This window comes from Camelina sativa, chromosome 11 (genome assembly GCF_000633955.1).
Source record: "Camelina sativa cultivar DH55 chromosome 11, Cs, whole genome shotgun sequence".
NCBI classification, from domain to species: domain Eukaryota; kingdom Viridiplantae; phylum Streptophyta; class Magnoliopsida; order Brassicales; family Brassicaceae; genus Camelina; species Camelina sativa.
Window position 1 is genome coordinate 11,446,475 of NC_025695.1, and position 22,812 is coordinate 11,469,286.

The 22,812-nt window shown below is 36.8% G+C and overlaps 6 protein-coding genes across 12 annotated transcripts in view; 2 read left to right on the forward strand and 4 right to left on the reverse strand.

The window, feature by feature from the left end:
- Positions 1–3,115, reverse strand: part of LOC104722899 (B3 domain-containing transcription factor VAL3-like) — a 7,139-nt gene extending 4,024 nt beyond the window's left edge. For 3 of the 4 annotated variants that reach the window (XM_010441155.1, XM_010441156.2, XM_010441154.1), the window contains exons 1-5: positions 2,829–3,115; positions 1,553–1,634; positions 1,346–1,444; positions 592–1,229; positions 185–281 (exon numbers count right to left, since the gene is read on the reverse strand). In XM_010441155.1, the coding sequence (XP_010439457.1) occupies positions 185–281; positions 592–1,229; positions 1,346–1,444; positions 1,553–1,634; positions 2,829–2,962 (1,050 nt within the window). In that variant the 5' untranslated portion in view covers positions 2,963–3,115. The remainder of the gene's footprint in view (positions 1–184; positions 282–591; positions 1,230–1,345; positions 1,445–1,552; positions 1,635–2,828) is intronic. The other variant, XM_019233083.1, reaches the window with a different exon arrangement.
- On the reverse strand, positions 4,053–7,103 carry LOC104722903 (sphingosine kinase 1). Of its 3 annotated transcripts, none has more exons than XM_010441160.2 (10): positions 6,700–7,103; positions 6,494–6,616; positions 6,296–6,396; positions 5,955–6,027; positions 5,682–5,768; positions 5,510–5,587; positions 5,341–5,411; positions 4,884–5,147; positions 4,602–4,724; positions 4,053–4,467 (listed from the first exon to the last, which is right to left on the reverse strand). In XM_010441160.2, exons 1-10 carry the CDS (start codon positions 7,028–7,030, stop codon positions 4,276–4,278), a joined length of 1,443 nt encoding a protein of 480 aa, XP_010439462.1. In that variant the 5' UTR covers positions 7,031–7,103; the 3' UTR covers positions 4,053–4,275. The 3 variants fall into 3 exon arrangements, 2 of the variants coding, with proteins under 2 accessions (XP_010439462.1, XP_010439463.1); XR_002033931.1 differs by having other exon boundaries at positions 4,352–4,467; positions 4,602–4,687; XM_010441161.1 differs by lacking the exons at positions 6,494–6,616; positions 6,700–7,103 and having other exon boundaries at positions 5,955–6,030.
- Positions 7,578–10,392, reverse strand: LOC104722904 (sphingosine kinase 2). Of its 2 annotated transcripts, XM_010441163.1 has the most exons (10): positions 9,967–10,392; positions 9,774–9,896; positions 9,577–9,677; positions 9,305–9,377; positions 9,081–9,167; positions 8,914–8,991; positions 8,718–8,788; positions 8,324–8,587; positions 8,072–8,194; positions 7,578–7,955 (listed from the first exon to the last, which is right to left on the reverse strand). In XM_010441163.1, the coding sequence occupies exons 1-10, from the start codon at positions 10,292–10,294 to the stop codon at positions 7,761–7,763; spliced, it is 1,443 nt and encodes a 480-aa protein (XP_010439465.1). In that variant the 5' UTR covers positions 10,295–10,392; the 3' UTR covers positions 7,578–7,760. The 2 variants fall into 2 exon arrangements, with proteins under 2 accessions (XP_010439465.1, XP_010439466.1); XM_010441164.1 differs by lacking the exons at positions 9,774–9,896; positions 9,967–10,392 and having other exon boundaries at positions 9,305–9,380; positions 9,577–9,668.
- Positions 10,522–15,843, reverse strand: LOC104722905 (anaphase-promoting complex subunit 4). The gene is made up of 19 exons (XM_010441165.2): positions 15,634–15,843; positions 15,431–15,542; positions 15,142–15,233; positions 14,946–15,029; positions 14,519–14,758; positions 14,138–14,218; positions 13,817–13,968; positions 13,511–13,671; positions 13,325–13,425; positions 13,174–13,248; positions 12,873–13,052; positions 12,686–12,768; positions 12,510–12,608; positions 12,039–12,143; positions 11,653–11,791; positions 11,303–11,521; positions 11,044–11,196; positions 10,863–10,944; positions 10,522–10,773 (listed from the first exon to the last, which is right to left on the reverse strand). The coding sequence occupies exons 1-19, from the start codon at positions 15,709–15,711 to the stop codon at positions 10,676–10,678; spliced, it is 2,334 nt and encodes a 777-aa protein (XP_010439467.1). The 5' UTR covers positions 15,712–15,843; the 3' UTR covers positions 10,522–10,675.
- LOC104722906 (telomerase Cajal body protein 1-like) lies at positions 15,921–18,899 on the forward strand. The gene is made up of 14 exons (XM_010441166.2): positions 15,921–16,153; positions 16,268–16,330; positions 16,448–16,500; positions 16,603–16,683; positions 16,784–16,857; positions 16,959–17,041; positions 17,134–17,240; positions 17,337–17,479; positions 17,562–17,609; positions 17,764–17,816; positions 18,061–18,145; positions 18,308–18,374; positions 18,463–18,582; positions 18,683–18,899. Exons 1-14 carry the CDS (start codon positions 15,972–15,974, stop codon positions 18,814–18,816), a joined length of 1,293 nt encoding a protein of 430 aa, XP_010439468.1. The 5' UTR covers positions 15,921–15,971; the 3' UTR covers positions 18,817–18,899.
- On the forward strand, positions 19,216–20,509 carry LOC104722907 (F-box protein SKIP27). Its single transcript, XM_010441167.2, has 3 exons — positions 19,216–19,798; positions 19,872–19,946; positions 20,021–20,509. Exons 1-3 carry the CDS (start codon positions 19,409–19,411, stop codon positions 20,225–20,227), a joined length of 672 nt encoding a protein of 223 aa, XP_010439469.1. The 5' UTR covers positions 19,216–19,408; the 3' UTR covers positions 20,228–20,509.

Sequence of the window (22,812 nt, forward strand, 5' to 3'; positions counted from 1 at the left end):
TCTTATATTTGATATGAGACGACTGTAAAATTTCCAGATGCTATGATTACTATTTTCATGATACAAAAGCAGTGAAGTATTTGCTATAAGCACCAGATAGCCAAATTCTAAATTCTTTCCACATGAACCAACCATATAAATAAGAAAAGAGATTCCATACTTGCATAAGCAAACAGTATTTTACCTCTGCACATTTCTTTGGCAGCACCATCCGCCCAACTCTTCCAGTATCACTTGCACTTAGCATCTTCTCAAAGAGATGGGTGACAACCGATTCAGATCTTGCACATTGTTAAGGTTCTGATAACTTAAAACCATCATTGTTTAGTTTTACATGTCATGAACCTGAGCGGCGAAATATCCAAACAGAAAAGTAATAACCTATCTCTAAAACCATTCATCTTTAAGGCTTACATTCACCCCCTATTCTACAACCTAGTATAAACTTATTCACATTAAAAGCTAGAAAAACAAACAACAAGCAAGATTAGTAGGATACTAAAGAATTAAAAAGAAAAGCACGATTCATATGCTTATGGTGAACATACAACATTATTAGCCAATGCAGCATCTATGAGACAAGAAGGATACTCTTTTGATTGATTCTGCAGAACTTGGTTTATATATGAAACCTTGGGCCAATATTGTGGAACCACCTGATATGTTCCTGGTGTATCAAAATGAGTCCTCACATTACGACTCTTGCATTCGAATGGCGAGTCTGCTCCGCCATTCAAGTCATTGTGTAAGCGACTTAGTGGAGAACAATTAGCTGTATGCCATAAATGACTTCCACCTAGTCTAGAGTGACCAGTTCTCTCAATTGGTGTTGTAATTGGCACAGGAAACGCAAACTGTGTCCCACATGAACCCTCCTTTATTGAGATCAATGGGTGATAGACATTGACATTTGTTCCATTTGTAAAAGGAGATACTTCATAATTTTTTGAGTTTTCACTCACTAATTTCCCTATCATGTTATTCAGTCCCCTTTTTCTCTCCATGGAACATGCAGCGGCCCTCTCTTTAGAAGTAGGTTGACTAAATTCATTATTATCTCCACGATTACGCAAATCAAACTGCAGAAATGAAGGACCTGAACAACTAGGAGGCTGGAAGCTCATCTGATTTGACCTAGTTGAAGAACTCCAGTTGAGCGACAAGTCCTTGAATTTTTCAGAAATTGGAGATTGGAAAAGAAAGGATGGTGATGGCGAAAAATTGGGTCCCTGAAACACATGAATAAAGACTGTTGTAGAACACAGACTAGAGATCAAAATAGATATTCAACTTGAGAAGGATGGAATACTGCGATTAGGAAAAAAAAAGTGAAATCGTCCCTCACCAAAGCAAATTTTTTTCTTGCGCAAGCCAAACACTCAATTCCTCCAGCATCCAGTAACATATAAGCAGATGCAGAGACAATACAACCACAATGAACTCGCTGCATGGAATGCTATTAGTGAGATACTTCATATCTTGAAACCCCGACTATGATTTTTGTGATGCGAAGGAGACTTGAAAAGTTTTAACGAGTAAATCATATATTTACCTTTCCACATGACTCACAACACCTCCACCCGGAAGCCTTTAGGTGAAATACGTCACAAAACTTTCCTTGCTCATAAACAGAACTGGAACCAGAATAAAATCATTATATGCAAAATGGAAATACAGTAACGAGCTAATGAAATTGATGCAGTGAGCAGGTAAAAGAATTGTATCTGCAGTGTACTGAAATCACAAAAAAGAAAACCACACTCTTTGCATCGGTTAATGCACAATGCAAGTCGAACTTGCAAACTTTAACTATTGTTTTTCAGCTCTGATGAAGCTTACATTTCACACCAAAAATATTAAGTCTCTGGAAACTATACAGGCATTCACAGTTATAGGATATAAAATTCGCATGGTTATTATTTATCAAATACACATCTTTTCTACGAAACAAGCTACATACAGGGATTAAAATGATTGAAGGGTCACCAATATCATCAAACTGCTAAATGGTTTCCCATGAAAGACAAAACACAACCATACATTTTCACAATCAAGAAGTAAAGTGAGAGCAAAAGTCTCTCATAAGTTATAAGTAATAATTTATAGGCAGGTAGTTAAGCCTTGATGCACAAAAAGCTTTGATCCTATGAAAATGACCTTGTGTTTACATAAAACCATTGCTTTACCCAATTTAATATGTAACTTTGATGCAGTATAGAATATAAAAACTTAGAAAACCCACTAGTGGACAAATTCTCCAATCAGGTGGATCATAATGCAATGTAGCTTCCTATTGTTTAAATATATTTTGTCCCTTAGTTTTACTTGGTCAATTTCTGTGTCGTGTCACTGGACTTTGAACCTCTAGACTCTATTTGGTACACAACATTGATGATGCTACATGAAGAATTCAGCTGAAAAACCCATTGGTCCCCCCCCCCCACATCCATCAAAATGCTTCAAATTTTTATACCCCAATCACTAGTTAATAGACAGCGTTAAACAATTCCAAGTTCAACTTCTGAAAAGAGTGGCTCCTAATCTCTCGGATTCTAGTCAAACACAAGCGGACGCTATACTCCAAACCCAAACCCAAACCATAAAAAACAAAAAAAACTCAGAAATTCTCGTTTCAAAATATGTCACCCACATGATAACACAAATTACACAACATTAAGAAAAGAGAAAAAGAAGAAATTAACTAAACGTATTCACTGAGTTTCAAGATCGAAAAGAAGCACACACACTCGATAAACACGAACTGATCACTCATAAAAATGGAACAAAAGCGTTAAAAGTAAAGGAAAGTAAAGGAAAGGGATGATTACGCGCAACGATCACAGAGGTCGACTAAATCGCCAGTACGGATACGCCAACCAGGTCGACAATGTTGGAGCTTGAACTCGGAACATTCGTGGTTGAAGCAAAATCGAGAGGATGACATGGAGGAAGACGAGAGCATAATAATAAAAAAAAAACCCTAGAAAACCGTACCCGACTGAAATTGATGGAGAGCACAAAAAAAATGGTGAAGTGGTGGTGGTAATACCAACAACAACAACAAAAACAAATCTCTCTCTCTCTCTCTCTCTCTCTTTTGAGGTTTTACAGAAAAAGAAAGCTTTATTATTATCTCTCTTCCTCTCTCTCCCTATCCTAATCACATTCCTCATATTTATTTCCAAAGTATATGCCAAGTCATCATTAGTATATGGTAGGTCCAAATTAAATTCCCAGGAACATTATTATATCATTTGATCATTCATACCCATGTGTCGCATCAACATTTTTTAAGTCATAGGCTAGTTGACAAAACTTATATTTGTTCGTATTATACTCCCTCCGTTTCAAAATATAAGATAAAACACGCATATTAAAAAATAATTACTTTTCAAAAGTTTAACCAATCATAAACAAATCTGCATAATAGAAAATATAAATTTAATCTAAAAGTTGCATAGAAAATTGTAAACATCCTATATTATGAAACAAAAATAATTTTCTAAACATTCTATATTATATAACGGAGGGAGTATTTGTCAAAAAGCTATATAAGCTTCTACTACTACTGTTTTACAAATTAAAAATCACTTGTTTTTTATGATTTTATATATATGGATTAGTTTTAATATGTTATAATATATATAACTAATAGCTTGACTAAAATCTATGACTAAAACAGATTAGTCATAAAATCTATATAACTTATAGCTTGACTTTTTTTTTTTGGGGACAAAAATAGCTTGACTAAATGTAAATTACACGATCACGGGATGACACGGGATGGCAGGCTCCAATCGTACTTGGCATTAGGAGATCCTTCTTGGCTCCAATAGCAGATTGCCGCAGATCACTGAAGACTGTTCTGTAGGGTACTGCATTTCATAGTGTTTGGAGAGCTTTTTGGCTTCACTATCAAACACTTGCAGTGCTCCCTTCCCTTATGTTTTTTTCGGTTTGTTTATTTTTTTCCTGCTTTTGTCCTTCAGACGACAAAAAAAAAAAAAATGTAAATTACACAAATGAATAAAATCTATAATTTTTTGACTAAAAAGAAAAAGAATAATCTTAGGATTATTATATGGTCTGATTCGGCAAAATACAATAATACACAAAGTTTACACTTGAAAGTTGAAACAATACACTCCATGGAATTTTGTAAGTAGACTCGAAATATAGCTGTACATGTCCATCAAATCAAAATTATAGCCACAAGGGAACAACTTTTGAATTGTGTCTTCCTCTCATCTCATCTCATCTCATCTTGTGTCTGAATTATTCAGGAGAGTAGAGAGTTGCTAAACCTTGATCAACACTTATTTGAAGCTTGTTGTAAGACATCAAAGCCTTCTGATCACATTTGTATGATCTTCTTCCTCTTGCCAATACCTCTCCGTCTGAATCTATGATTCCTTCCTTGTCTGGGTCGCCTATGCGTGCGCCTGGCTCCAGCACAAATGCCTTCACCTTTTCAACAGTAAAAACACTGCGTAAGCTTTTTAATCAATCATAAAATCCAGATTCATGCACAGAGATACATTAAGGCCATTAAATGACAGATTGCAACTATAAAAATGGGTTCATGGGTTCGGATGACAAACCTTCAGATATGATACATACGGTGATTGAACATGTGTTCCATCATTCAACTTTGTCATAAGTGATATCAAGGCAAGCTTAGGGCAGTCTTTCATGACAATCAAATCCAGGAACCCATCAGAAAACTGTTTAACCAGAATCTATACGTAAGAACTCTAAGAAGCATTTACAATTTGTTTGCAAGTAGTAAACAACCCTATGACTTCTTCTTGCTCGTGAACCCAAAAGAAGACCCAAAATGGTGTTTTCCTGGTTTGAAAATGTTATAAATTTTTGTAACTGACCTTTGCATCAGGAGCAGCCAAAGTGTTCTCAGCACCCCAGGGAACATTATGAAGCCATACTGAAACAAACGGGCCTTTCATTTCTCTCCAATCCAGATCTTCAAGTTTAGTATCAGGTCCTTGGTATCCGAGTGCCTTATCACCAACATATGACTCTTTATCTACATTGCAAATGGCTGGTTGCCCATAGCTTTCAAACCCAGGAGCCGGCACAAATAGAATTCGCCCATTGTATTGTCTTAAGCATATTATTCTCTGAAGACCCTGCAAATACAAGCCGTAGAAGAGAGAGAGAGAACATAAGATCCCTTTAGTTGAATAAGACAACATCCAGTTAGTATCATACAATCACTTATTTTGTTCAATGCCAACCAGCAACTTAATTGACGGATTTGAACAGAAACGCATACTTAAAACTTGCACTGCAGGAAAATTTCAAAAGTTCAACTAAACATACATAGACATCAAAGCGAGCGCTACCCATCCATCTGAACTTCTCTGACTCGATGTCTATATCAGCCACTAAACCTGAAATCAAGTGAAACTATCTCAATACAACCAACGGAATCAATCAGCAAGATCAGCATCTGCAAATTAATTTCTAAATTCTAGAGTAATACAAATACCCCAAGCAAGCATCAAGACACTGAAGAATTTGGTTGTCCCTTGTGAGATGGTTGCTACATCTAGAGAACGTGTACTACCTGTTAATACAGAAATAGTGTGACAGTGAGTTCATTCAGTGGGAAAGTCAAAATATTTTTGAAGGATTGAGTATCGTAAGGTATGGAGCAGGACCTCGGATAATCGAAATAGTAGCACTTGTTGCACTACAAGGAAGCCCTACCGGTTCCAACAATGATTTAATCATGCCATTACCACTTCCTGCCATAAAGAATTTTAGTGCACATGACGAAATCGTAAGTAAAAAGTTAAGCTAAAGTTTCTCATACACAAGATATCAATTTGATACAATAAGCGGCAAGGTTTCTATCTTACTGAAGGATAACCTTTACATCTAAACTTTCACATGGAACACACAAAACAAGAGAAGCATCAAGCAGAACAAACCTGCAGGGACCATTCCAATAGGCAATTTCAAGGCAGTTCTCCAGTCTGCTCTTTCGAGCAGTCCATTTACAACCTACTAAATTAAGGAACCAATCGTAAGAATCAACAAAAACAAAACAATTGTATAATCCTAGAGTCAAACCTAAGCAAAACAGTAAACATATAATTAAGAGATTGCTTCCTTTAAACAGATACTTCCAAAAACAATATGTCATTCCCCTAACTTCATCAAAGACATGATTTATTAATTCCCCTAGTTTGAATCATGTTGTGAGAATAACACAAAAGACACTCATTATCACTTACAACAAAATTGACCAACAGAAAAGCTTCCTACTTACCTCAACAAGGACACCGTCACCGCTAACACAAACAATACCATCGTATTTTGATACATCGATGGACCTAACAATTTCCTTAGCATGCAAATGATACTTGGTTTCTGGAACAATCATCAGAAAAACAAAAAAATCCAATTGTTAATTTCCTAGACAAGAGTTCTTGACATCAGGAAGAAACAAAATAGAAATTCACAGAACCTTGAATCTCAAGTTGGATATTAGCATCTTTAAACAATGGTTTCACTTCCTCTACAAAAATCTTCCTCGCTGATTTCTTCCCGCCAAACGGGTTCACAATTACAAACAGCTTCTTCGGCCGACCTGAGGAATTATCAATTTAGCATTTCCATATAAATTTCGATTTAAGCTCCGATTATACCTAGGTTATCGATACGTGAACTAACCGAGAGAGTCGAGGTGTTCATGGAGCTTATCGTACCAAAGCTTTCTAGATTCGTCAGAGAGAGGCTCGAAATCGAAGTCCTTCCTCGCGTAATCTCCATAATTTCCTCCGCAGCAGATCCCTCCTTCTCTCTCTACCAAGGTTTTTACTCTAACCTTGTTACCTTCCACGACGAAACTCAGGATACCTTTCTTCGCCGTCGATTTCCGCCGCCCAGATTCCGTCCACCGTAGCTCTCCCTCGACAGTCAACGTTAACGGCGTCACAACACCATTTACCAGAACTCGGTAGGAGATTATCGCCAGACGATCGTTCTCCGGCTGATGATCCATAGATAGAGAGAGGAGTTTCGCCGTTGGTGAGAGCTAAGATTTAAAAATTGACGTCGAAGCTAATCTCTCTGGTTAGACTTTTCCGATCAGGTGGGAGATAAAACCTCACGCGCTTAGCCTGGCGAGTGGATGAGATGACGTGGCAATACCCCTTTTAGTAGTTATGGCGTGTCGATTTCTCGTAGGCCAGAGATAAAAAATCAAAGAAGATGGCTAGACTCGCGAAACGACATCGTTTCAGAAGTTCTAGAAATTGACTTTTTATAGTTTTTACCTTTCTAGACTCTCTACTTTCTAAACAAACAATTCACAGCAGTTAATCTGGTTTAACACCAAACAATCATGGTAAAATGTAAAGCTGCAAGAAACAGGTACAAACTGTGAGAGTTTATAGTAAATAACATTGACAGTTTTCGATGATGAATGGTTGAAATTTAAACATTACCACCAAAATCAAGTTCTAGCTCCCTCTGGTTAATACCAAGTTTACACTCCAAGATCAAGATAAAATCACAAATAACTCACAGAACAATCTTAAGATTAATTATAAGAAACACACAAAACAGCTGCTTGATTCTCATTTCCTGTAATGTACTGTACATTTGCATCAATCAAATTACCCTCACAACCACAAGGGAACAACATTTACAAAAGGAGATAGAAATATTAAAGTTTATAAATTATGTATGATGTGAATGTGTCTTCATCTCACGTGTAGTTTTTAACATTATCAATATTCAGGAGAGAAGAGTGTGGCTAAACCTTGATCAACTGTTACTTGAAGCTTTTCGTAAGACATTAAAGCTTTTTTATCACAATTATATGTTCTTTTTCCTCTTGCTAAAACCTCTCCATCTGAATCTATGATTCCTTCCTTTCCTGGTTCGTCTATAAGTGAGCCCGGCTCCAACACAAATGCCTTCACCTGTTCACATTACCGGGTAAGCTTTTTAGTCAATCACAAAATGCAGGCTCGCTCACAAGGTACATTAAAGCATTCAAATGAAAGATTTCAGCAATCTGAGATTTAAAATGACAAACCTTAAGATACGCTATATACGGTGATTCAACATGTGTACCACTACTCAACTGTCTCATAAGTGATAGCAGGACAAGCTTAGGGCAGTTTTTCAAGACAATCAAGTCCAAGAAGCCATCAGAAAACTGTTCATTATACCATATACAAATGAAGCTTTAGCGGTCTTTTTGCAAGTGAAAGAACCTTACGAAGGCCTCTTAATGATGCGCAACAAAAGAATTTCCAAGATCTTAGTTCTGAGATGTGTAACTGACCTTTGCAGCAGGAGCAGTCAAAGTGTTCTCAGCACCCCATGGAACATTGTGAAGCCATACAGTAACAAATGGACCGTTGATTTCTCTCCATCCAAGATCTTCCAATTTAGTATCAGGTCCTTGGTATCCGAGTGCCTTATCGCTAACAGTTGGCTCTTTGTATAGACCGCAACTAGCTGGCTGTCCGTAGCTTTCAAACCCTGGAGCTGGTAGAAATATAATTCGTCCATTGTATTGTCTTAAGCATAATATCCTCTGTAGAGCCTGCAAATACAAGAACATAAAAACATTCCTCAAGTTCAATAAAAGAACAAACCAATTAGAATCATACAGTCTCACCAGCAACTTAACAACTGCAATGCAACAATTTTTCAAATTTGTTAAATAAACGTACATAGAAGTCAATGCGAGCACTTCCCATCCATCTGAACTTCTCTGACTCAATGTCTATATCTGCAATTAAACCTGAAATAAACTGTACTAATCAATACAACAAAACGTATGGTTCAGCAAGCTCATGTACTACTTTCATTTGCAAATAACTTTTTGACTCTGGACATGGAACCAAGAAGTAGAATTCACTGGCATACCCCAAGCAAGCATCAAAACACTGAAGAATTTGGTATTCCCTTGTGCAATAGTTGCCACATCTACAGAACGTTTATGACCTGCCAATACAAATATAATGTCCTAAGGAGCTTATTACTGAGGAAAAGGAAAATCTTATGCAGGATAAAATTTTCTTATGGAGCAGAACCTCGGATAATAGAAATAGTAGCACTGTTTGCACAGCATCGAAGCCCAACCGTGTCCAACAATGACTTTATCATGCCATTACCAGTTCCTGCAGTCAAGGATGTTAATGCACATAAACAAGGAAATGTAAAGCAGCATAAGAGAAGTTACATCTTATATGTATTTAGGGTTGCAGAATGAAAGCCTATTGCAAACAGCTTCAAAGTCCGAGGATGAAACACAAACCTGCAGGGACCATTCCTATAGGCAATTTTAAGGCATTTCTCCAGTCTGTTCTTTCGAGCAGTCCATTTACAACCTACTAAATTAGGAACCAAGTGTAAGAATCAGCAACAATAAAACAATTGTTTATCCCCAGAACCTAAGAAAAAAGAGTAAACATATAATTTAACAAGAGACTGCTTCTTCTAACCAACACTTCAAAAGAGACACATCATCACTTCCAATTGAAGTTAACCAAAACAACTGAAACAGAGAAATTGATACTTCCTACTCACCTCAACAAGAACACCATCGCCACTAACACAAACAATACCATCGTAATTTGATACATCCATGGACTTAACAATTTCCTTTGCATGCAACTGATACTTGGTTTCTGAAGACTCACCATAAGCAATCCAATTTGTCAATTCCCCAGAGAAAAAGAGTTCTTGAACCCAGAAAAGAGACAAAAATTAGAAATCAGAGGAACCTTGAATCTCAAGCTGAACATCAGCATCATCAAACAATGGCTTCACTTCCTTAACAAAAATCTCTCTCGCCGATTTCTTCCCGCCAAAGGGATTCACAAACACAAGCAATCTCTTTGGCCGACCTAATGGAAAATTTCCAATTTTTAGCATTTGAGTGATCCACAAGTTTTCAACTTTTTTACAACAACTAACCGAGAGAATCAAGGTATTGACGGAGACTATAGCACCATCCATTTTGATCGATGAGTGGCTCAAAGACCAAATCTTTCCTGACGAAATCTCCACTAAATCGTCCACAGCAGATTCCTTCATCTTTCTCCACCACTGCTTTTACTCTAATCCGCTTACCTTGGACGACGAAACCAAGAACATCCTTCTTCATCGACAGACTCTGGCGGAGACCGTTCTCTGTCGACCGTAGCTCCCCGTCGGGAGTCAAAGTCAGCATAGCCAACTCACCGTCTATATACACTATGCCGGTGATTATATCAGTCGGAGATATCATTTGATCATTCTCCATCAGACAAGACAACCTCCGTCACGGTGGCGAACCAAAAGAGAGAAAGATAAAGAGAGAAAGAGAGAGAGTTTGGTCTTGCTTCTGAAGTTGAGCTAAGAATAAAGCAAGAAGCGAAGCTGACTTTAGTACGTCTTTGTCCGATCAAAGGGGAAGTGTTAACCACGCGCTTAATCTGGCGTGTGGATGAGATGACGTGGCGTAACGCTCTTTAATTATGACTCGTGTTGTTGATTAAATGAAGACCTTTGGTGGTGAAGTGTGAAATTATGAATAAAAGTCGTAAAGCAGCAAACGATACCGTTTTACATATTTTAGAAGTGACTCCCTTTAAGTTTTGTCTTTCGTAACTTAGAATAATCAAGTAGGGATGTTGAATGAGATTTACTTGTCCTCAGTGATTTCTTCGTCTTCATCTTCTTCCAATATGTACACCAGAGCACGTCTTCTTTCAGCAAATACACAAGCCACTCCTCTTGAAGCTGTGACAAATTTAAGATAATTAAGTCAAATACTGTAAAAAAAGCATTTCTCATTTGAAGTAGATATGCCACAGAAACTAAGCGCTTACCGCTTACTGCTAGAGGAGCAATGGCAGAATGTGGGACTTTTCGAACCTTTTCATTCTCCATTTCCAGGTTAACAATCGAGCCCTGGAAAAAAGATAATATCGTTTCAATATGGATAAGTTCCTACGTTAACCTTCACATGGTTCACAAAACGTAGATGAGAATGGTTAAAATTAGCAAGACCTTCAAATCGTCTAGCTTCCACTGGTTTAGAGAACTAGATCTTAAAATGGAAATGAATGGGAGGTCACTAGTTTGTACAACCATCATGCATGCTTCTCCCGAGCCTTCGGAGTTTGCACTTGTCTTATTCAATAGTAAAACCAGTTCTTTATCCTGTTTCAAAATTAGACAGAGGGTTTACAAGGAAACTCCACAAAAAAGGCAAGAAGTACAAAAAAATTAGAATCAACCAGTGCTGCAGAATAGAATGAATATTCACCTTGTAGAGAGACAAGTCAACACAATTGTAGCCATTAGGTACAGATAACAAAACGGCTTCCAGAGAAGTATAGCCATTTTTCTCATTGTTGGAGTTCTGCTTAAAACCCTTAGCTATACCAATACAGTTCGGAATGTCCGGGAAGGTTTCATCGGGGATTTGAAAAGATATGTAATCAGTGTACCCACTTTGAGAAGGTGTGTCATCAGAAAGTTCATTCTGCACGAGTAATGGAAGACTTTGGAATATCAGGAGCAAATGAAGACTTTGGAGATAGTAATCAGCAATATCTTCCTAAGGATGTCCTATGGGATCATAATAATAAACATTACGATTGTTGCTGCAAGTACCTTATAGAAGGTAAGAGACATGGGAATTGGTGTAGGTGTTTGCGTTGTTGACAACTGAAGAGGGCAAAGTGGCAACAACTTCATACATGATATCTTTCTTGATATGGTTGTAAAGGGCATTAGAAGAGCCGTCTTGAAGCTAATTTTGTCAAAACATTTTAATCAATTATGATGTCCAGAAAGCCATGAGAAAGTATGACCAGACTCTAAAGACTCCGCACACTTTTTGTGTGGGTAATGGCACTTTCAAAATATCAAGGCGAAGCTGTGGCATCAGACCTCTACCATAACCTTTTTGCACAATCAATTTACTACCGCTACACTCAACGATTTAGCATGTGTAACGAAATTTTTGTTTTAAGAAGTGAAAATGTAAGGAAATATACCTATACTCCATGTGTTGGAATTCATTAGCCAATGTCCTCTGCAGAAAATCACAGTCTTGAAACCCTCCAAACTGAAGTAACTCTTTGACTCTTCCAATGGTTTTTCTGGGACATAAGAGAACATTAAGAGTTTATATATGAATTGAGGAAAATAACGTGAAATGAACAGCCTTGGAGGATACAGTGGACTTCAAGTTTCATCCATTTCTATGATATGCTAATATGTGGTCATGTATGCAGAAACTTTTCAAACATACATAGCAGCACACAAACGCACACACATTACCCATATCTGATTTTCGTTTCAGGGTGGTTAGATATTCGCTCGTGATATCGCATATGACTACCCCTCCTAAATCTGGTTATAAATGGCTTGAAAACTAAGGTAATCTGACAGAGATTCTGATCAATTACAAGATAACTACGCAGAAAAACTAAGTAAAAGCACAGATATAGAAAGAGGTAACCTACAGATCTATTTCAATGCTATCACCAACTTCAGATAGCTCCAGGAGGTCCTTCACAGGATCTTGATCATATAAGAACTTCAAAAATACCACAAGGAGTTCACTGCCACAGAAGAGAACCGTGTAACTACAAAGATTTGGCTTTAATGCCATGAATAACATAGAAACATATGTGCGTACCTGTTGTATGAGGAAAGCTGATCATTTGGTTCTTGCATAAGATACTTAATGCTTCTGACAAGCCAGTTGAAGAAATTTGAGAACTGAAACAAAAATGTTATAAATTTTTAATATGACCATTGCGTGGAAAACATGGGACAGCCAACATACAAAATATTTATGATTTCAGTGCTATATGCCTCTGTACCTGTTGGACAACAGAAGATAGTACCATCATAAATCGTTGCACTTGTACAAGTAAAAGACCAGCATTCTCAGTGGCTTCATTAAGGAGTAATTCACTCAAACCAATGCCTTCGTATCGTGCACGCCACCTCGAGAGACCTCTTAATTCACCCATCCTGAATCCAATAATTTCTGCTGCAGGCTGGAAATGAAAGCTTATTCGTGACAAAAATTTCTATATAAAAACGTATTGGCAGGATAAACAAATGATACTTCGTCTAACAATTCCAACACTATATCCAGGAATGAGACGAATACTAAACCTGAAGATGGTCAAGGACAATCTGCTGAAGCTCTTTTCCTGTACCACATACAGACTTCAAGACACGCTTCACACCCTACTAAACAAGATAATAACTTAGTGGTATATGATAAAACAAGTACCCTGAAGGTGATCAAACAAGTAAAGCTTACCACTTCACCCAGAGAGTTAACTAGAAACTGATTAAGCGCTGGACTTATTCGCGCACCACCCAAAAGACTAAGAAATTCTTCTTGAGGAGATGATTCCAGTCCTAGGAGAAAAGCAACAGAACCCTGTGAATCTATAAGAAAAAGGGAAAAAAAAGACTCAACCAACAAACTGATAGTGGCAAATACCATTATCTACGATCAAGGTGGAAAGAGAATGAAACTTGTCATGAAATGTTTTCATTGCATCCGCCCATAGTTTGCTCATAACCGACAGGGATGCTCGAATAACCTCAGTCAAATCTTCAATGTTAGAAGCTTGTTGAGCAACCTGATGAAGCTCATATTTCCTGAATAAAAATTAGCTGAGATAACAAATATAACAGATGCAAGGCAGAACCAGATAGTTGCAGGTATTGGAAACCAGATTTAAAACAAAGAGCGGGAAGATATAGATAATTTCGAGTGTATAAATAATGTCTAGGGACAAGTTACCTTTTCCAAAATATAGATGTGTCCATTGCAAGGCAATGTAAACCATGTTGATCTTGAACATTAAATTTTTCCTCTTTGGGCTTGATATCACAATCTGTAAGCTCTCCTGTGCACATTACTACCAGACGACAAAGGTCTTTCGACAGAGCAACCTAAGAAATGAATATACAATAATTAGTTTGAATCTAAAGACTCTCTATCATACACCGCTCCCTCCTATTCTCTGTTTCCACCACAGACATTTACAGTCAGAGACATGAAAATTGAAGAGATGGCATTTCTATCATTTGGAAAGCATGGCTCTTGAAAAGATTCAAGTACCTTGTGGATAGACGCATTGATTATTTTGCAAGAGGCATGCTCATCCAGATGCTGAACAGGAACAGACAGCTCGTGTATGTTCTGATCATGGTTTTGCAGGAGCAGCAGACACATGAAATAAGAGAAAATAAGACTTAAAAAGAAAACAACAGAATATTGCTCACAGCAAACACTTTCAAATCAATTCTACCCCTCGCATTATTGAGAACTTAAAAGTTCAGAAGCTAATTTCCGTAGGCAGATAGTGTTGCAAAATCATTGAACATCCTGCAATTCTATATCCAAAGCAGGATTCGAATATGATGAAGCACCAAGAACCATGATACCTGACTGGGTTATTAGGGCTTAACTAATTACTTACAGTCAAAAGGAGCGACTTACAATCTTGCCTATCTGAAATATTCCAAATATACTAAAGCATATGCTCCCATCCTGATCTCCACTGCAGAGAATGTTAAACTTCCGGAATGAGGTATTAGATAGTTCTGCCAAAGAATCTTCACCGTCATCCATGAAACTGGAATCACCAGCTACCAGTCCAGGCACCTTTGGAGCTCTTGGAGCAGGAGGGAAAAAACGGGAGGTCCGGTCCTCATAAACTGAGAAATTTTCAATTTTATCCTGAAAACCAAACTCAAAGAAAAATTAAGCACTGGCTCAAATACCTTTCTATGTGAGAGTTGGGTGTGAAAACAAAACCTAAAGATATTTGCTTATCATTGCTCTAATATCAATATAAGCGAAAGAATATCCCGTGATACGAAACAAACATGAGTTCTTATACAACTAATCAGACGAAAAGACATACCATATTGGATTGTCCATCCTCCTCCCAGTTAAGACACACAACAGCTACAGTATGGGGCTTCAAGCTGCTTAATAGCTTCCCGTTCTGCATAAAAAGAGTACCAACCACTTTCTGATAAGCATATGATCTTTTTGCTTTGCAAGCTCATCAAAAACTTCATTACGCAAAACATGTATTAGCTTCAACCTAAACTTACCTCAACATCATGAAGCGCAATGGTTCCATCCTCAAGCCCAACAGCTATAGCTTTACCATCAGGACGCCAACATAAAGAAGTAACAGGCTTTCCTATACAGACAAAAGAAAGAAAATAAACTTAGCACCACAAAAGAAAAACTGATTAACGGAGTAATCCTTCTACTATTGACAAGCTACTTCAAATTGCATTTCACTTTTAATTTCAGCATATACGTAATCAAAAACCATCTTGTATTCAAAGATGTCTACTTTAATCTACCAAAATGAACAAAAGAGAGAAACTTTACCAGGAGAAACAGTCCATAATCTCTGCCAATTGAACCGATGCAGCAAAATCTTTGAATCCTCCGTAACCATTGCCAGTAAATCCTTCTCCGGGTTCCACTCAGCTATCTTAATCTATTTAAAAATGAACAAAAACATGAGAATCTATCTCAAATTCCCCAACAACAAAAAAAAACGAAATATGAGTAGAAGTAAAATCAAAAACCTGAAAAGGTATGGGCTTGTCGAACTGTAGCTGAAAAGGAATGATATTTTCACCTTCATCACTCCCCATTTCCGACATTCTGAGACGCAACCAGAGTTAAGACGGCGGTCACCTTCGCCGGATCCGCCGGTAGTAGAAAGACGCACTAATGACGAAACCTGGGCGGGCTTTTTCTTCCAATTTTGCCAATAAAAATACCTAATCCGGTTTTTGGTTTAATGTCGGTTTAATCATCGGTCTGAGATTGAAAATCCGGTTTGGGGTTTTGAGCTTTCGGCTTTGGGGTTTAGAACAAAATTAAACCTTTCTCTGCTACTTTTTCTAAAGCGCTGACGAAGATGGGTGAAGAGGAAGCAGCAGTAGCAGATGAAAATGGCGGATTGAAGGTAGAAGAATCAGGAGAGCAAACTCCATCATGGCTTAGTATGAGATTCGATGTCTCTCCTTACAGAACGCACCATTTCTTCAAGCAGTTCAGAGCTGCTCGAAACCCTAATAATTTCCTCAAGGGTCTTAAATGGTTAACCTTTCTTCTTCTTCTTTCAAATTCACTCTCTCGTTTAAAGTTTTGTGTTTTTTTTCTCAAAGTTTGATTTTTTTTTTTTTTTTATGCCTTGTACTGTTTCTTATATAGGTCACCTGATGGTTCGTGTTTCCTTGCAAGCTCTGAGGACAATACACTTAGTCTGTTTTATCTGTAAGGAGAATAAGTTCAACTGAAACCACTTTTTAGCTCAAGTATCACTACATTTTTGTATGTTTGGGTAGTTTTAGTTCTCTGTTGAATTGTTTGTTTTGCAAAATTGTCTATCAGGCCTCAGGATGGAGGGGATACTAATGGATATGGAGTGCCAATTCCTGAAGATGGTAATCTAAGTTTTTACATGTTGTGTCAGATGCTATAAAATGTGAAGTAAATTTGTGATTCATGGTGTGTTTATGATCTTCTTTCAAATTTTGGAATTGTAGATTCGTATGGTGCGAGTCTTTTTATCAATGAGGGTGAATCTGTCTATGATTTCTGTTGGTATCCATACATGTCAGTTTCAGGTAATATATAAGTAACGTCATCTTAAAGGGTTCTTTCCTTTTTGCTTAATGTTCATCATTTGAATTACTGATTTTTGGGTTGTTCACTGATTGTTTTCAGACCCTTTAACATGCGTCTTTGCTACCTCCACTAGAGACCATCCAATCCATCTTTGGGATAGTACTTCTGGTGAGGTGCTGATTTTTCCATGACACTTAACATGTCTACTTGAGAGTTGCTCTACCATTATTTTAGTGTGTATCTGTTTATTTACATGTGAGTATAACAATGGCAGCTTCGGTGCACGTACCGGGCCTATGATGCTATGGATGAAATAACTGCTGCATTTTCAGTTGGATTTAATCCTGGTGGAACCAAGTAAGCAAGAACTTCATCTAAGTTTTATCCATCTTTTCACATGTTAGAGAATATGATTAACAATCATCTATATTGATTTGTTATGTCTTTAGGATCTTTGCTGGTTATAACAGCTCCATCAGAGTGTTTGATCTTCATCGTCCCGGTAGAGATTTTGGGCAGTATTCAACTCTTCAGAAAAATAAAGAGGGCCAAGCAGGTATTTTCTTAGTTTACCACTCAGACGCTGCACAATATTAGCATTACAGATTACACAGAAACAAGAAACAACCTTCTGCTGGTTTATAATTTCCAGGTATATTATCTACTCTTGCTTTCTCCCCAACTAATTCTGGAATGTTGGCTGTGGGCTCTTACGGGCAGACTACTGGGATTTATAGAGAAGACAACATGGAGCTATTGTATGTTTTACATGGTCAAGAAGGTGGTGTTACACATGTAAGCAAGGGTCACTAATTGTTACTTTCTTTATGTGCATTGAGGTATGATAAATCATAATTTGAACTGTTCTTGCTTTCAGGTCCAGTTTTCAAAGGATGGGAACTATTTATATACAGGAGGTCGCAAGGTAATGTTATTATAAACTTTTTTCCCTCTGAATGTTTGTCTTGATCATATTACACCACCCAGAGAAACTTTCAGTATTAATGTATGCTTTTAAATAGGACCATGTCTGTAGTAACGTTACCAATAAATGTTTCATTTTTGTTTGCTCTTTTCAGGATCCTTACATTCTTTGCTGGGATATGCGGAAATCTGTTGAGACAGTCTATAAGTGAGTATTTACTTATTTCTTTTGGTTTGGGTGATCTTTGGGTTTCTAAGCTTATACTTGTTCAAGAATATAATCTAGACGCAAAAACAAGTGCTGTAAACAATATGAATGCTAAATGAGCCATGATCCCATGGGCAGCAAAAACTTAACGCACTGGAAGTCTTAGCTTAATGAAATGGTAGATGTTAGAGCTCTTGTAAAGTTGAAATGTGTTTGGAATGGATAATTTATATGTGTGTATCAGATTGTACAGAGCAACTGAGAACACAAACCAGCGTGTATTCTTTGATATTGAACCATGTGGTCGACATTTAGGCACCGGTGGTCAGGTACTTATTGATCTTCCCTTTCTAATGCCCAAGCGACTTATGTTTTTTCCCTTAACTAGAAACTAGAAATATTGAAAGCAATATTTTTTCCGCTATGAATACACACACACTTATGGTTAAATCATGTAACCATTTGCTCATTCCTCGTGTCTTTTATTCCAGGATGGGCTTGTTCACATGTATGATCTACAAACCGGAAACTGGGTGTCTGGATATCAAGCTGCTTCAGGTAGCTTACAGTCGGTTCTTGATTGCATTCTCAAGCTCTTGATGAGATTTTTAACGTGTGCATATTCCCCTAATCGGTTTGATGGCAGATACTGTGAATGCTTTCTCTTTCCACCCATACCTTCCAATGGCTGCTACATCCTCTGGTCACAGACGTTTTGCAATTCCTGATGATGACGATGAAGATAAGAGCGATCTTCAAGTGAAAGGTACATTACACTAAACTCAAACTAATTCCTCGCCCATCAATGTTAAACAGACACAAAAATCAAACCTTTTAAATTTTCTCTTTGTGTTGTTTACACACAGCTGATGAAAACTGTGTATCTCTCTGGAGTTTCTACGTTACATCCGAAGAGAACAACAACACTTATGACGAAAACAATGGCGTTACAAGCAACTCTCATCTCCAAAATGTCACAGGAGATGAAAAAATAGCTTAAACGTACTTTTTAATATTTTTCTCACAATATGTTTAAAAAGGAATTAAAAAAAAATGTTTGTTTATCAGTAATATTTAGTCTTATCCAAAAATAGGTTTGGCATATTCTTATTTTTGTGCTAAAAAAAAATACACAAAAACAAATAACAAATTCCAATACATATCTATTTCCACATGGTATCCACATCTGTTGTTTATGGAATCCAATGAAATCCTCTGTTTCAAAACCATCAAATCTTTTCGTCTGCTTATTAATTCAGTTGATCGAAACCGTTCAAACTACTAATATGTACACGTGTCAAACGATAATGGACAATAGACTGATAATCCCATACAACCGCACGCACACGGATGATTTGGCCTCCCGCAAAAACCGGGTTAATCTTTGTGTACAATAACTGATACAGAAGCTTAGACGGATCGTAACACAAAACGCCAATGACGGCTGTCCAATAACAATCCACCACGTGTATTTTCTCTCTCTCTCTCTCGAACTCGAGCTTTAATAATACTCTTCAGCAAATCTCTCTCTCTCTTAAATCACTCTGTTTTGCTCTGTGTTTGTTGTGTTTTTGGGGCGTTCTAACTTCTAAATGATCCATTATCTCCATTTCATCGGTGAGTTTTGGTTCTCTTGTGCTGCTAAAGTAGTTGAGTGGTTCTCGGAGAAGCTTCTAAGCAGCAGAAGAAGTAGAAGAACGACAATGGCGTTGACGAAGAGAGGGTTCGTCGTGATGAAGTCTAACGGTGAGGAAGAGGAACTAGAGTTAGGTTTAGGATCAGTGAGGTTCACGCGAGGTTTAGGCAGGAAAAGGATTCTGATTTCGAGCAGTGTACGTCAATCTCTGTCTAGATCGGCCGTTGAGATTCCGGTGGTACCTGAATCGCCGCCGGTGCAAAGTTCGTTGAAGAGACAACGAAGCAGAAGAACTATTGCTTCCTCTGAGAAATCTCGACTTGAGTCTCTACCTCAAGATCTCTTCGTAAAGTTTTAGTTTTTGGTTTAAAGTTTCTTAATCTGTTTCGTTTTGATTATGATTCTAAACATATTTACAGATTCGTGTGATTTGTGGTGTTGATCATGATGATCTCAAGAGTCTAAAGCTTGTATCCAAATCAATCAGAGAAGCTGTAAGTTCCATTCTTTTACAGTTTGATTGATTCAAAGTTCAGTGTTCTGATTTCAGTTTTAAACTTTATAACAGAGTTTAGTAGCAAAGAGTTTACATTTTGCGTACACCACACCGAGAAAGACTCGTGCTTTTCGAAACTCGATCGATCTCGAGGAGTTTTCGGATTCGAGCCGTCAAGAGGACGACATAGAGCCTCCGAACGCACCGAATCACTATCGATGGACCAAGGCTAAGAGGAGAGAGCAACTCTCAAGCGTCTCTGTGGCTTTGTTTACATAGAGAGTGTTATGTGTTTGTAAATGGTTTGATTCGAGTGGTGGCTAAGTCATAAGTGTGTTACTTACACACTTCGTCTACTGTGATGGTTATAGTTCTTTTAGATTAGTTTTTGCATTTTGATTCAGTAAAATTTAGGGGTTTAGAGATGATTTTTGTATAGAAGAAATTCATCCTTTGCATACATTGGGAACTGAAAATGGTTTTTTTTCTCTCTTATATATGTATTTTAGTGTAATGGGTTTTAGTCAGAGGCTCAGAGTATCCAAGGTTCTGTTTCTGTTTTTTGTTTGTCTTATAGTGCAATCAAAAAGTTAGCAATTTCCTCCTATACTAATGTCAACACATTTAATGAATCTCTAACCTACAAATAATTGATTGATTGTCATAAATAAACCAAAATTCTGACTATTTTAAATTTTTATCTTCATTATATGGTAACTTACTCACATTCATGCACTCTATGCATAACAATACTCAGCAACATTCCTATAGACACAGAACTTGATGATCATACAAAGTTCACAACTCCATATTAAGAAATTCCAGTGGGTGTACATGAAATGGTTATGGTCGTTGCATTCTTAAGCCCACTGCATATTTCATAAGACTGTTGTGCAATTTTATGATTAGTTTGGCTTCAGTGAGATCTAAGCTAAATGAAATATCATTAATGTAACTATTGAACATTTAATATAGGATGGTGCATTTGATAGCAACTTTGACAAACAGTTACTATACAAATTTAAGATACTGATATTTAAGAATTAGGCCAATAATGTTATTACAGCCAGGCTCTTCAAGCTCTTTTTTACGATTGTGACTCTTTCGTTCTCTGTTTCTGGACACTGGATATAATTCGCATAACTTAGTGAGACGTCGTTGTCCTCTCTGCTATTACCAATTATTCAAGTTTTCATTATAATGGACTTCTTATACATTTTTGTAATTTATTTCCAACTTTACATATATGATATATCGATAATGAATTTTTAATATAGTTATCTACATTGAGTTACACAGTAACGTAATTATAATATCTGTTCCGGATCATGCATGCTAGATACTTAGATAAATTCTGTATCGATCTCCAGATATATTAATTGTACTCTAAATTAAACGATTATTTATATATAAAATATGGTTAACTTTAACTTTTGATCAAGATTGACATTTTTATCCATACGTCACCATTCCCATATGCATCTCTATACCTCTCATTATCATTATCTAAATGGAATAGCTTTGTTTCCACTTTAACCCTTGCATTGAAAGAGACCCAAGAAAAAAGAAAATAAAAAGGAAGAAGAAAAGTGATGCATTAGTTCCTCTTTATATAACGTATCACAATCCAAATACCAATTGTTCATTTGCTTTAAAAAAACTTTTGGACAACCCATTTTGAAAATCATTTCGTGGAAGTCAAGCCTTGGTGATGGATGTGGTTGGTCCAAAAACAGTTCCAAGTCACGTGGTGTATGTCCTTTGGGTCCATTCTCCCCTAATCATCAAAACTTTGATTAATTTTGTCGACTTTTATATAAAGTTCTTGCTTCTTTCTTAAATAACCCTATATATATAAGTCAAATAATCTATAAAAAAAACCAAAAACTTTCAGTCCATTCCGTAGTTTATAGCCAGAAATATTCAATTTTGTAACTTAATAATTTTTCAGTATATAGAGTTTTAGATTAAGGTGAACATATTTTCTCGTCTATTTGACAAATTTAATTAGAAGTAAATATTTATATAGTTCATGCCAAACCTTAGAAATCGAAATCCAACTATACTCCTTTTGAACCGAACCTAACTAAAAGTGAAACACCCATGCCAAAGTTGTACTATTCTTTACCGCAATTTGATCACGGTTTCACATGGTCAAACTCTCCAAAACGAATTAATTAAAAATATATTATACAGAAAGAAAGGAAGAGTCCTAAAAAAAGAGTAAGACATTTTGGCCAAAAAAGACCCACTCCGACTGCCCACACAACACAACTACCAATTCTTTCAGGCTTTCAACCTTTTTCTTTCTCAACAAACATAAAGCGGAACTACTTTGCTTTGTTTGATCATTCATTATTACAAGGGAAGACATATCTTATATGTTAAAGTGAAAAACAAAAACTAAACTAAGCATGTGGAGACTAAAATAATTGAATGCAAAAGATGTAACAGAGACACGTTGTGTGATGAAAATGAACTCAAAGAAATGATACCATACCATGCATGCCACCGGGGGAAATTTTTTAATATGCATACGATTGGTCAAAATGGGAAACAATAAGACTTGTATTTGAGTATTGGGTTATTAAATTCAACTATTAGAACCTACCTAGTGCAATTATATGAAATATAGTATCTCAGTTTACGAAGTTAAGTAAAATTTATAGTAAGTAATATAAAAAGTTACGATCTCAATTCTTTATTTTTGTAGCCTTTGTTGGGGGACCAAACGATCATCTCGGTAACTAAACAGTTAAATTAGGTAATCTGGTTATCGGGTAAATTACATGTATCATCGTCTGATTATGCCAAATACACATATTCTTACAAAACTAATCAAAGTTAACATTAATCTAATACAA

Bases quoted from the DNA above. Each gene is read 5' to 3' on its own strand.
- LOC104722903 (XM_010441160.2), bottom strand. From the start codon at position 7,030: ATGGATCATCAGCCGGAGAACGATCGTCTGGCGATAATCTCCTACCGA. The intron at 6,028-6,295 runs GTAAGTAGGAAG...TTAATTTAGTAG, and splicing joins GTGACGGTGTCCTTGTTGAG to GTTGTAAATGGACTGCTCGA. The intron at 5,412-5,509 runs GTATTTGTATTA...ACTTGATTTCAG, and splicing joins TGTCTTGATGCTTGCTTGGG to GTTTAGTGGCTGATATAGAC.
- LOC104722904 (XM_010441163.1), bottom strand. From the start codon at position 10,294: ATGGAGAATGATCAAATGATATCTCCGACTGATATAATCACCGGCATA. The intron at 9,168-9,304 runs GTTTGTGTTTCA...CCTTGACTGCAG, and splicing joins TATAGGAATGGTCCCTGCAG to GAACTGGTAATGGCATGATA. The intron at 8,195-8,323 runs GTCAGTTACACA...TATAATGAACAG, and splicing joins TGACTGCTCCTGCTGCAAAG to TTTTCTGATGGCTTCTTGGA.
- LOC104722905 (XM_010441165.2), bottom strand. From the start codon at position 15,711: ATGTCGGAAATGGGGAGTGATGAAGGTGAAAATATCATTCCTTTTCAG. The intron at 15,543-15,633 runs GTTTTTGATTTT...ATTTTTAAATAG, and splicing joins ACAAGCCCATACCTTTTCAG to ATTAAGATAGCTGAGTGGAA. The intron at 11,792-12,038 runs GTATATTTCCTT...TGACAAAATTAG, and splicing joins TTCCAACACATGGAGTATAG to CTTCAAGACGGCTCTTCTAA.
- LOC104722906 (XM_010441166.2), top strand. From the start codon at position 15,972: ATGGGTGAAGAGGAAGCAGCAGTAGCAGATGAAAATGGCGGATTGAAG. The intron at 17,610-17,763 runs GTAATGTTATTA...TGCTCTTTTCAG, and splicing joins TATATACAGGAGGTCGCAAG to GATCCTTACATTCTTTGCTG. The intron at 18,375-18,462 runs GTAGCTTACAGT...GTTTGATGGCAG, and splicing joins TGGATATCAAGCTGCTTCAG to ATACTGTGAATGCTTTCTCT.
- LOC104722907 (XM_010441167.2), top strand. From the start codon at position 19,409: ATGATCCATTATCTCCATTTCATCGGTGAGTTTTGGTTCTCTTGTGCT. The intron at 19,799-19,871 runs GTAAAGTTTTAG...ACATATTTACAG, and splicing joins CTCTACCTCAAGATCTCTTC to ATTCGTGTGATTTGTGGTGT. The intron at 19,947-20,020 runs GTAAGTTCCATT...ACTTTATAACAG, and splicing joins CCAAATCAATCAGAGAAGCT to AGTTTAGTAGCAAAGAGTTT.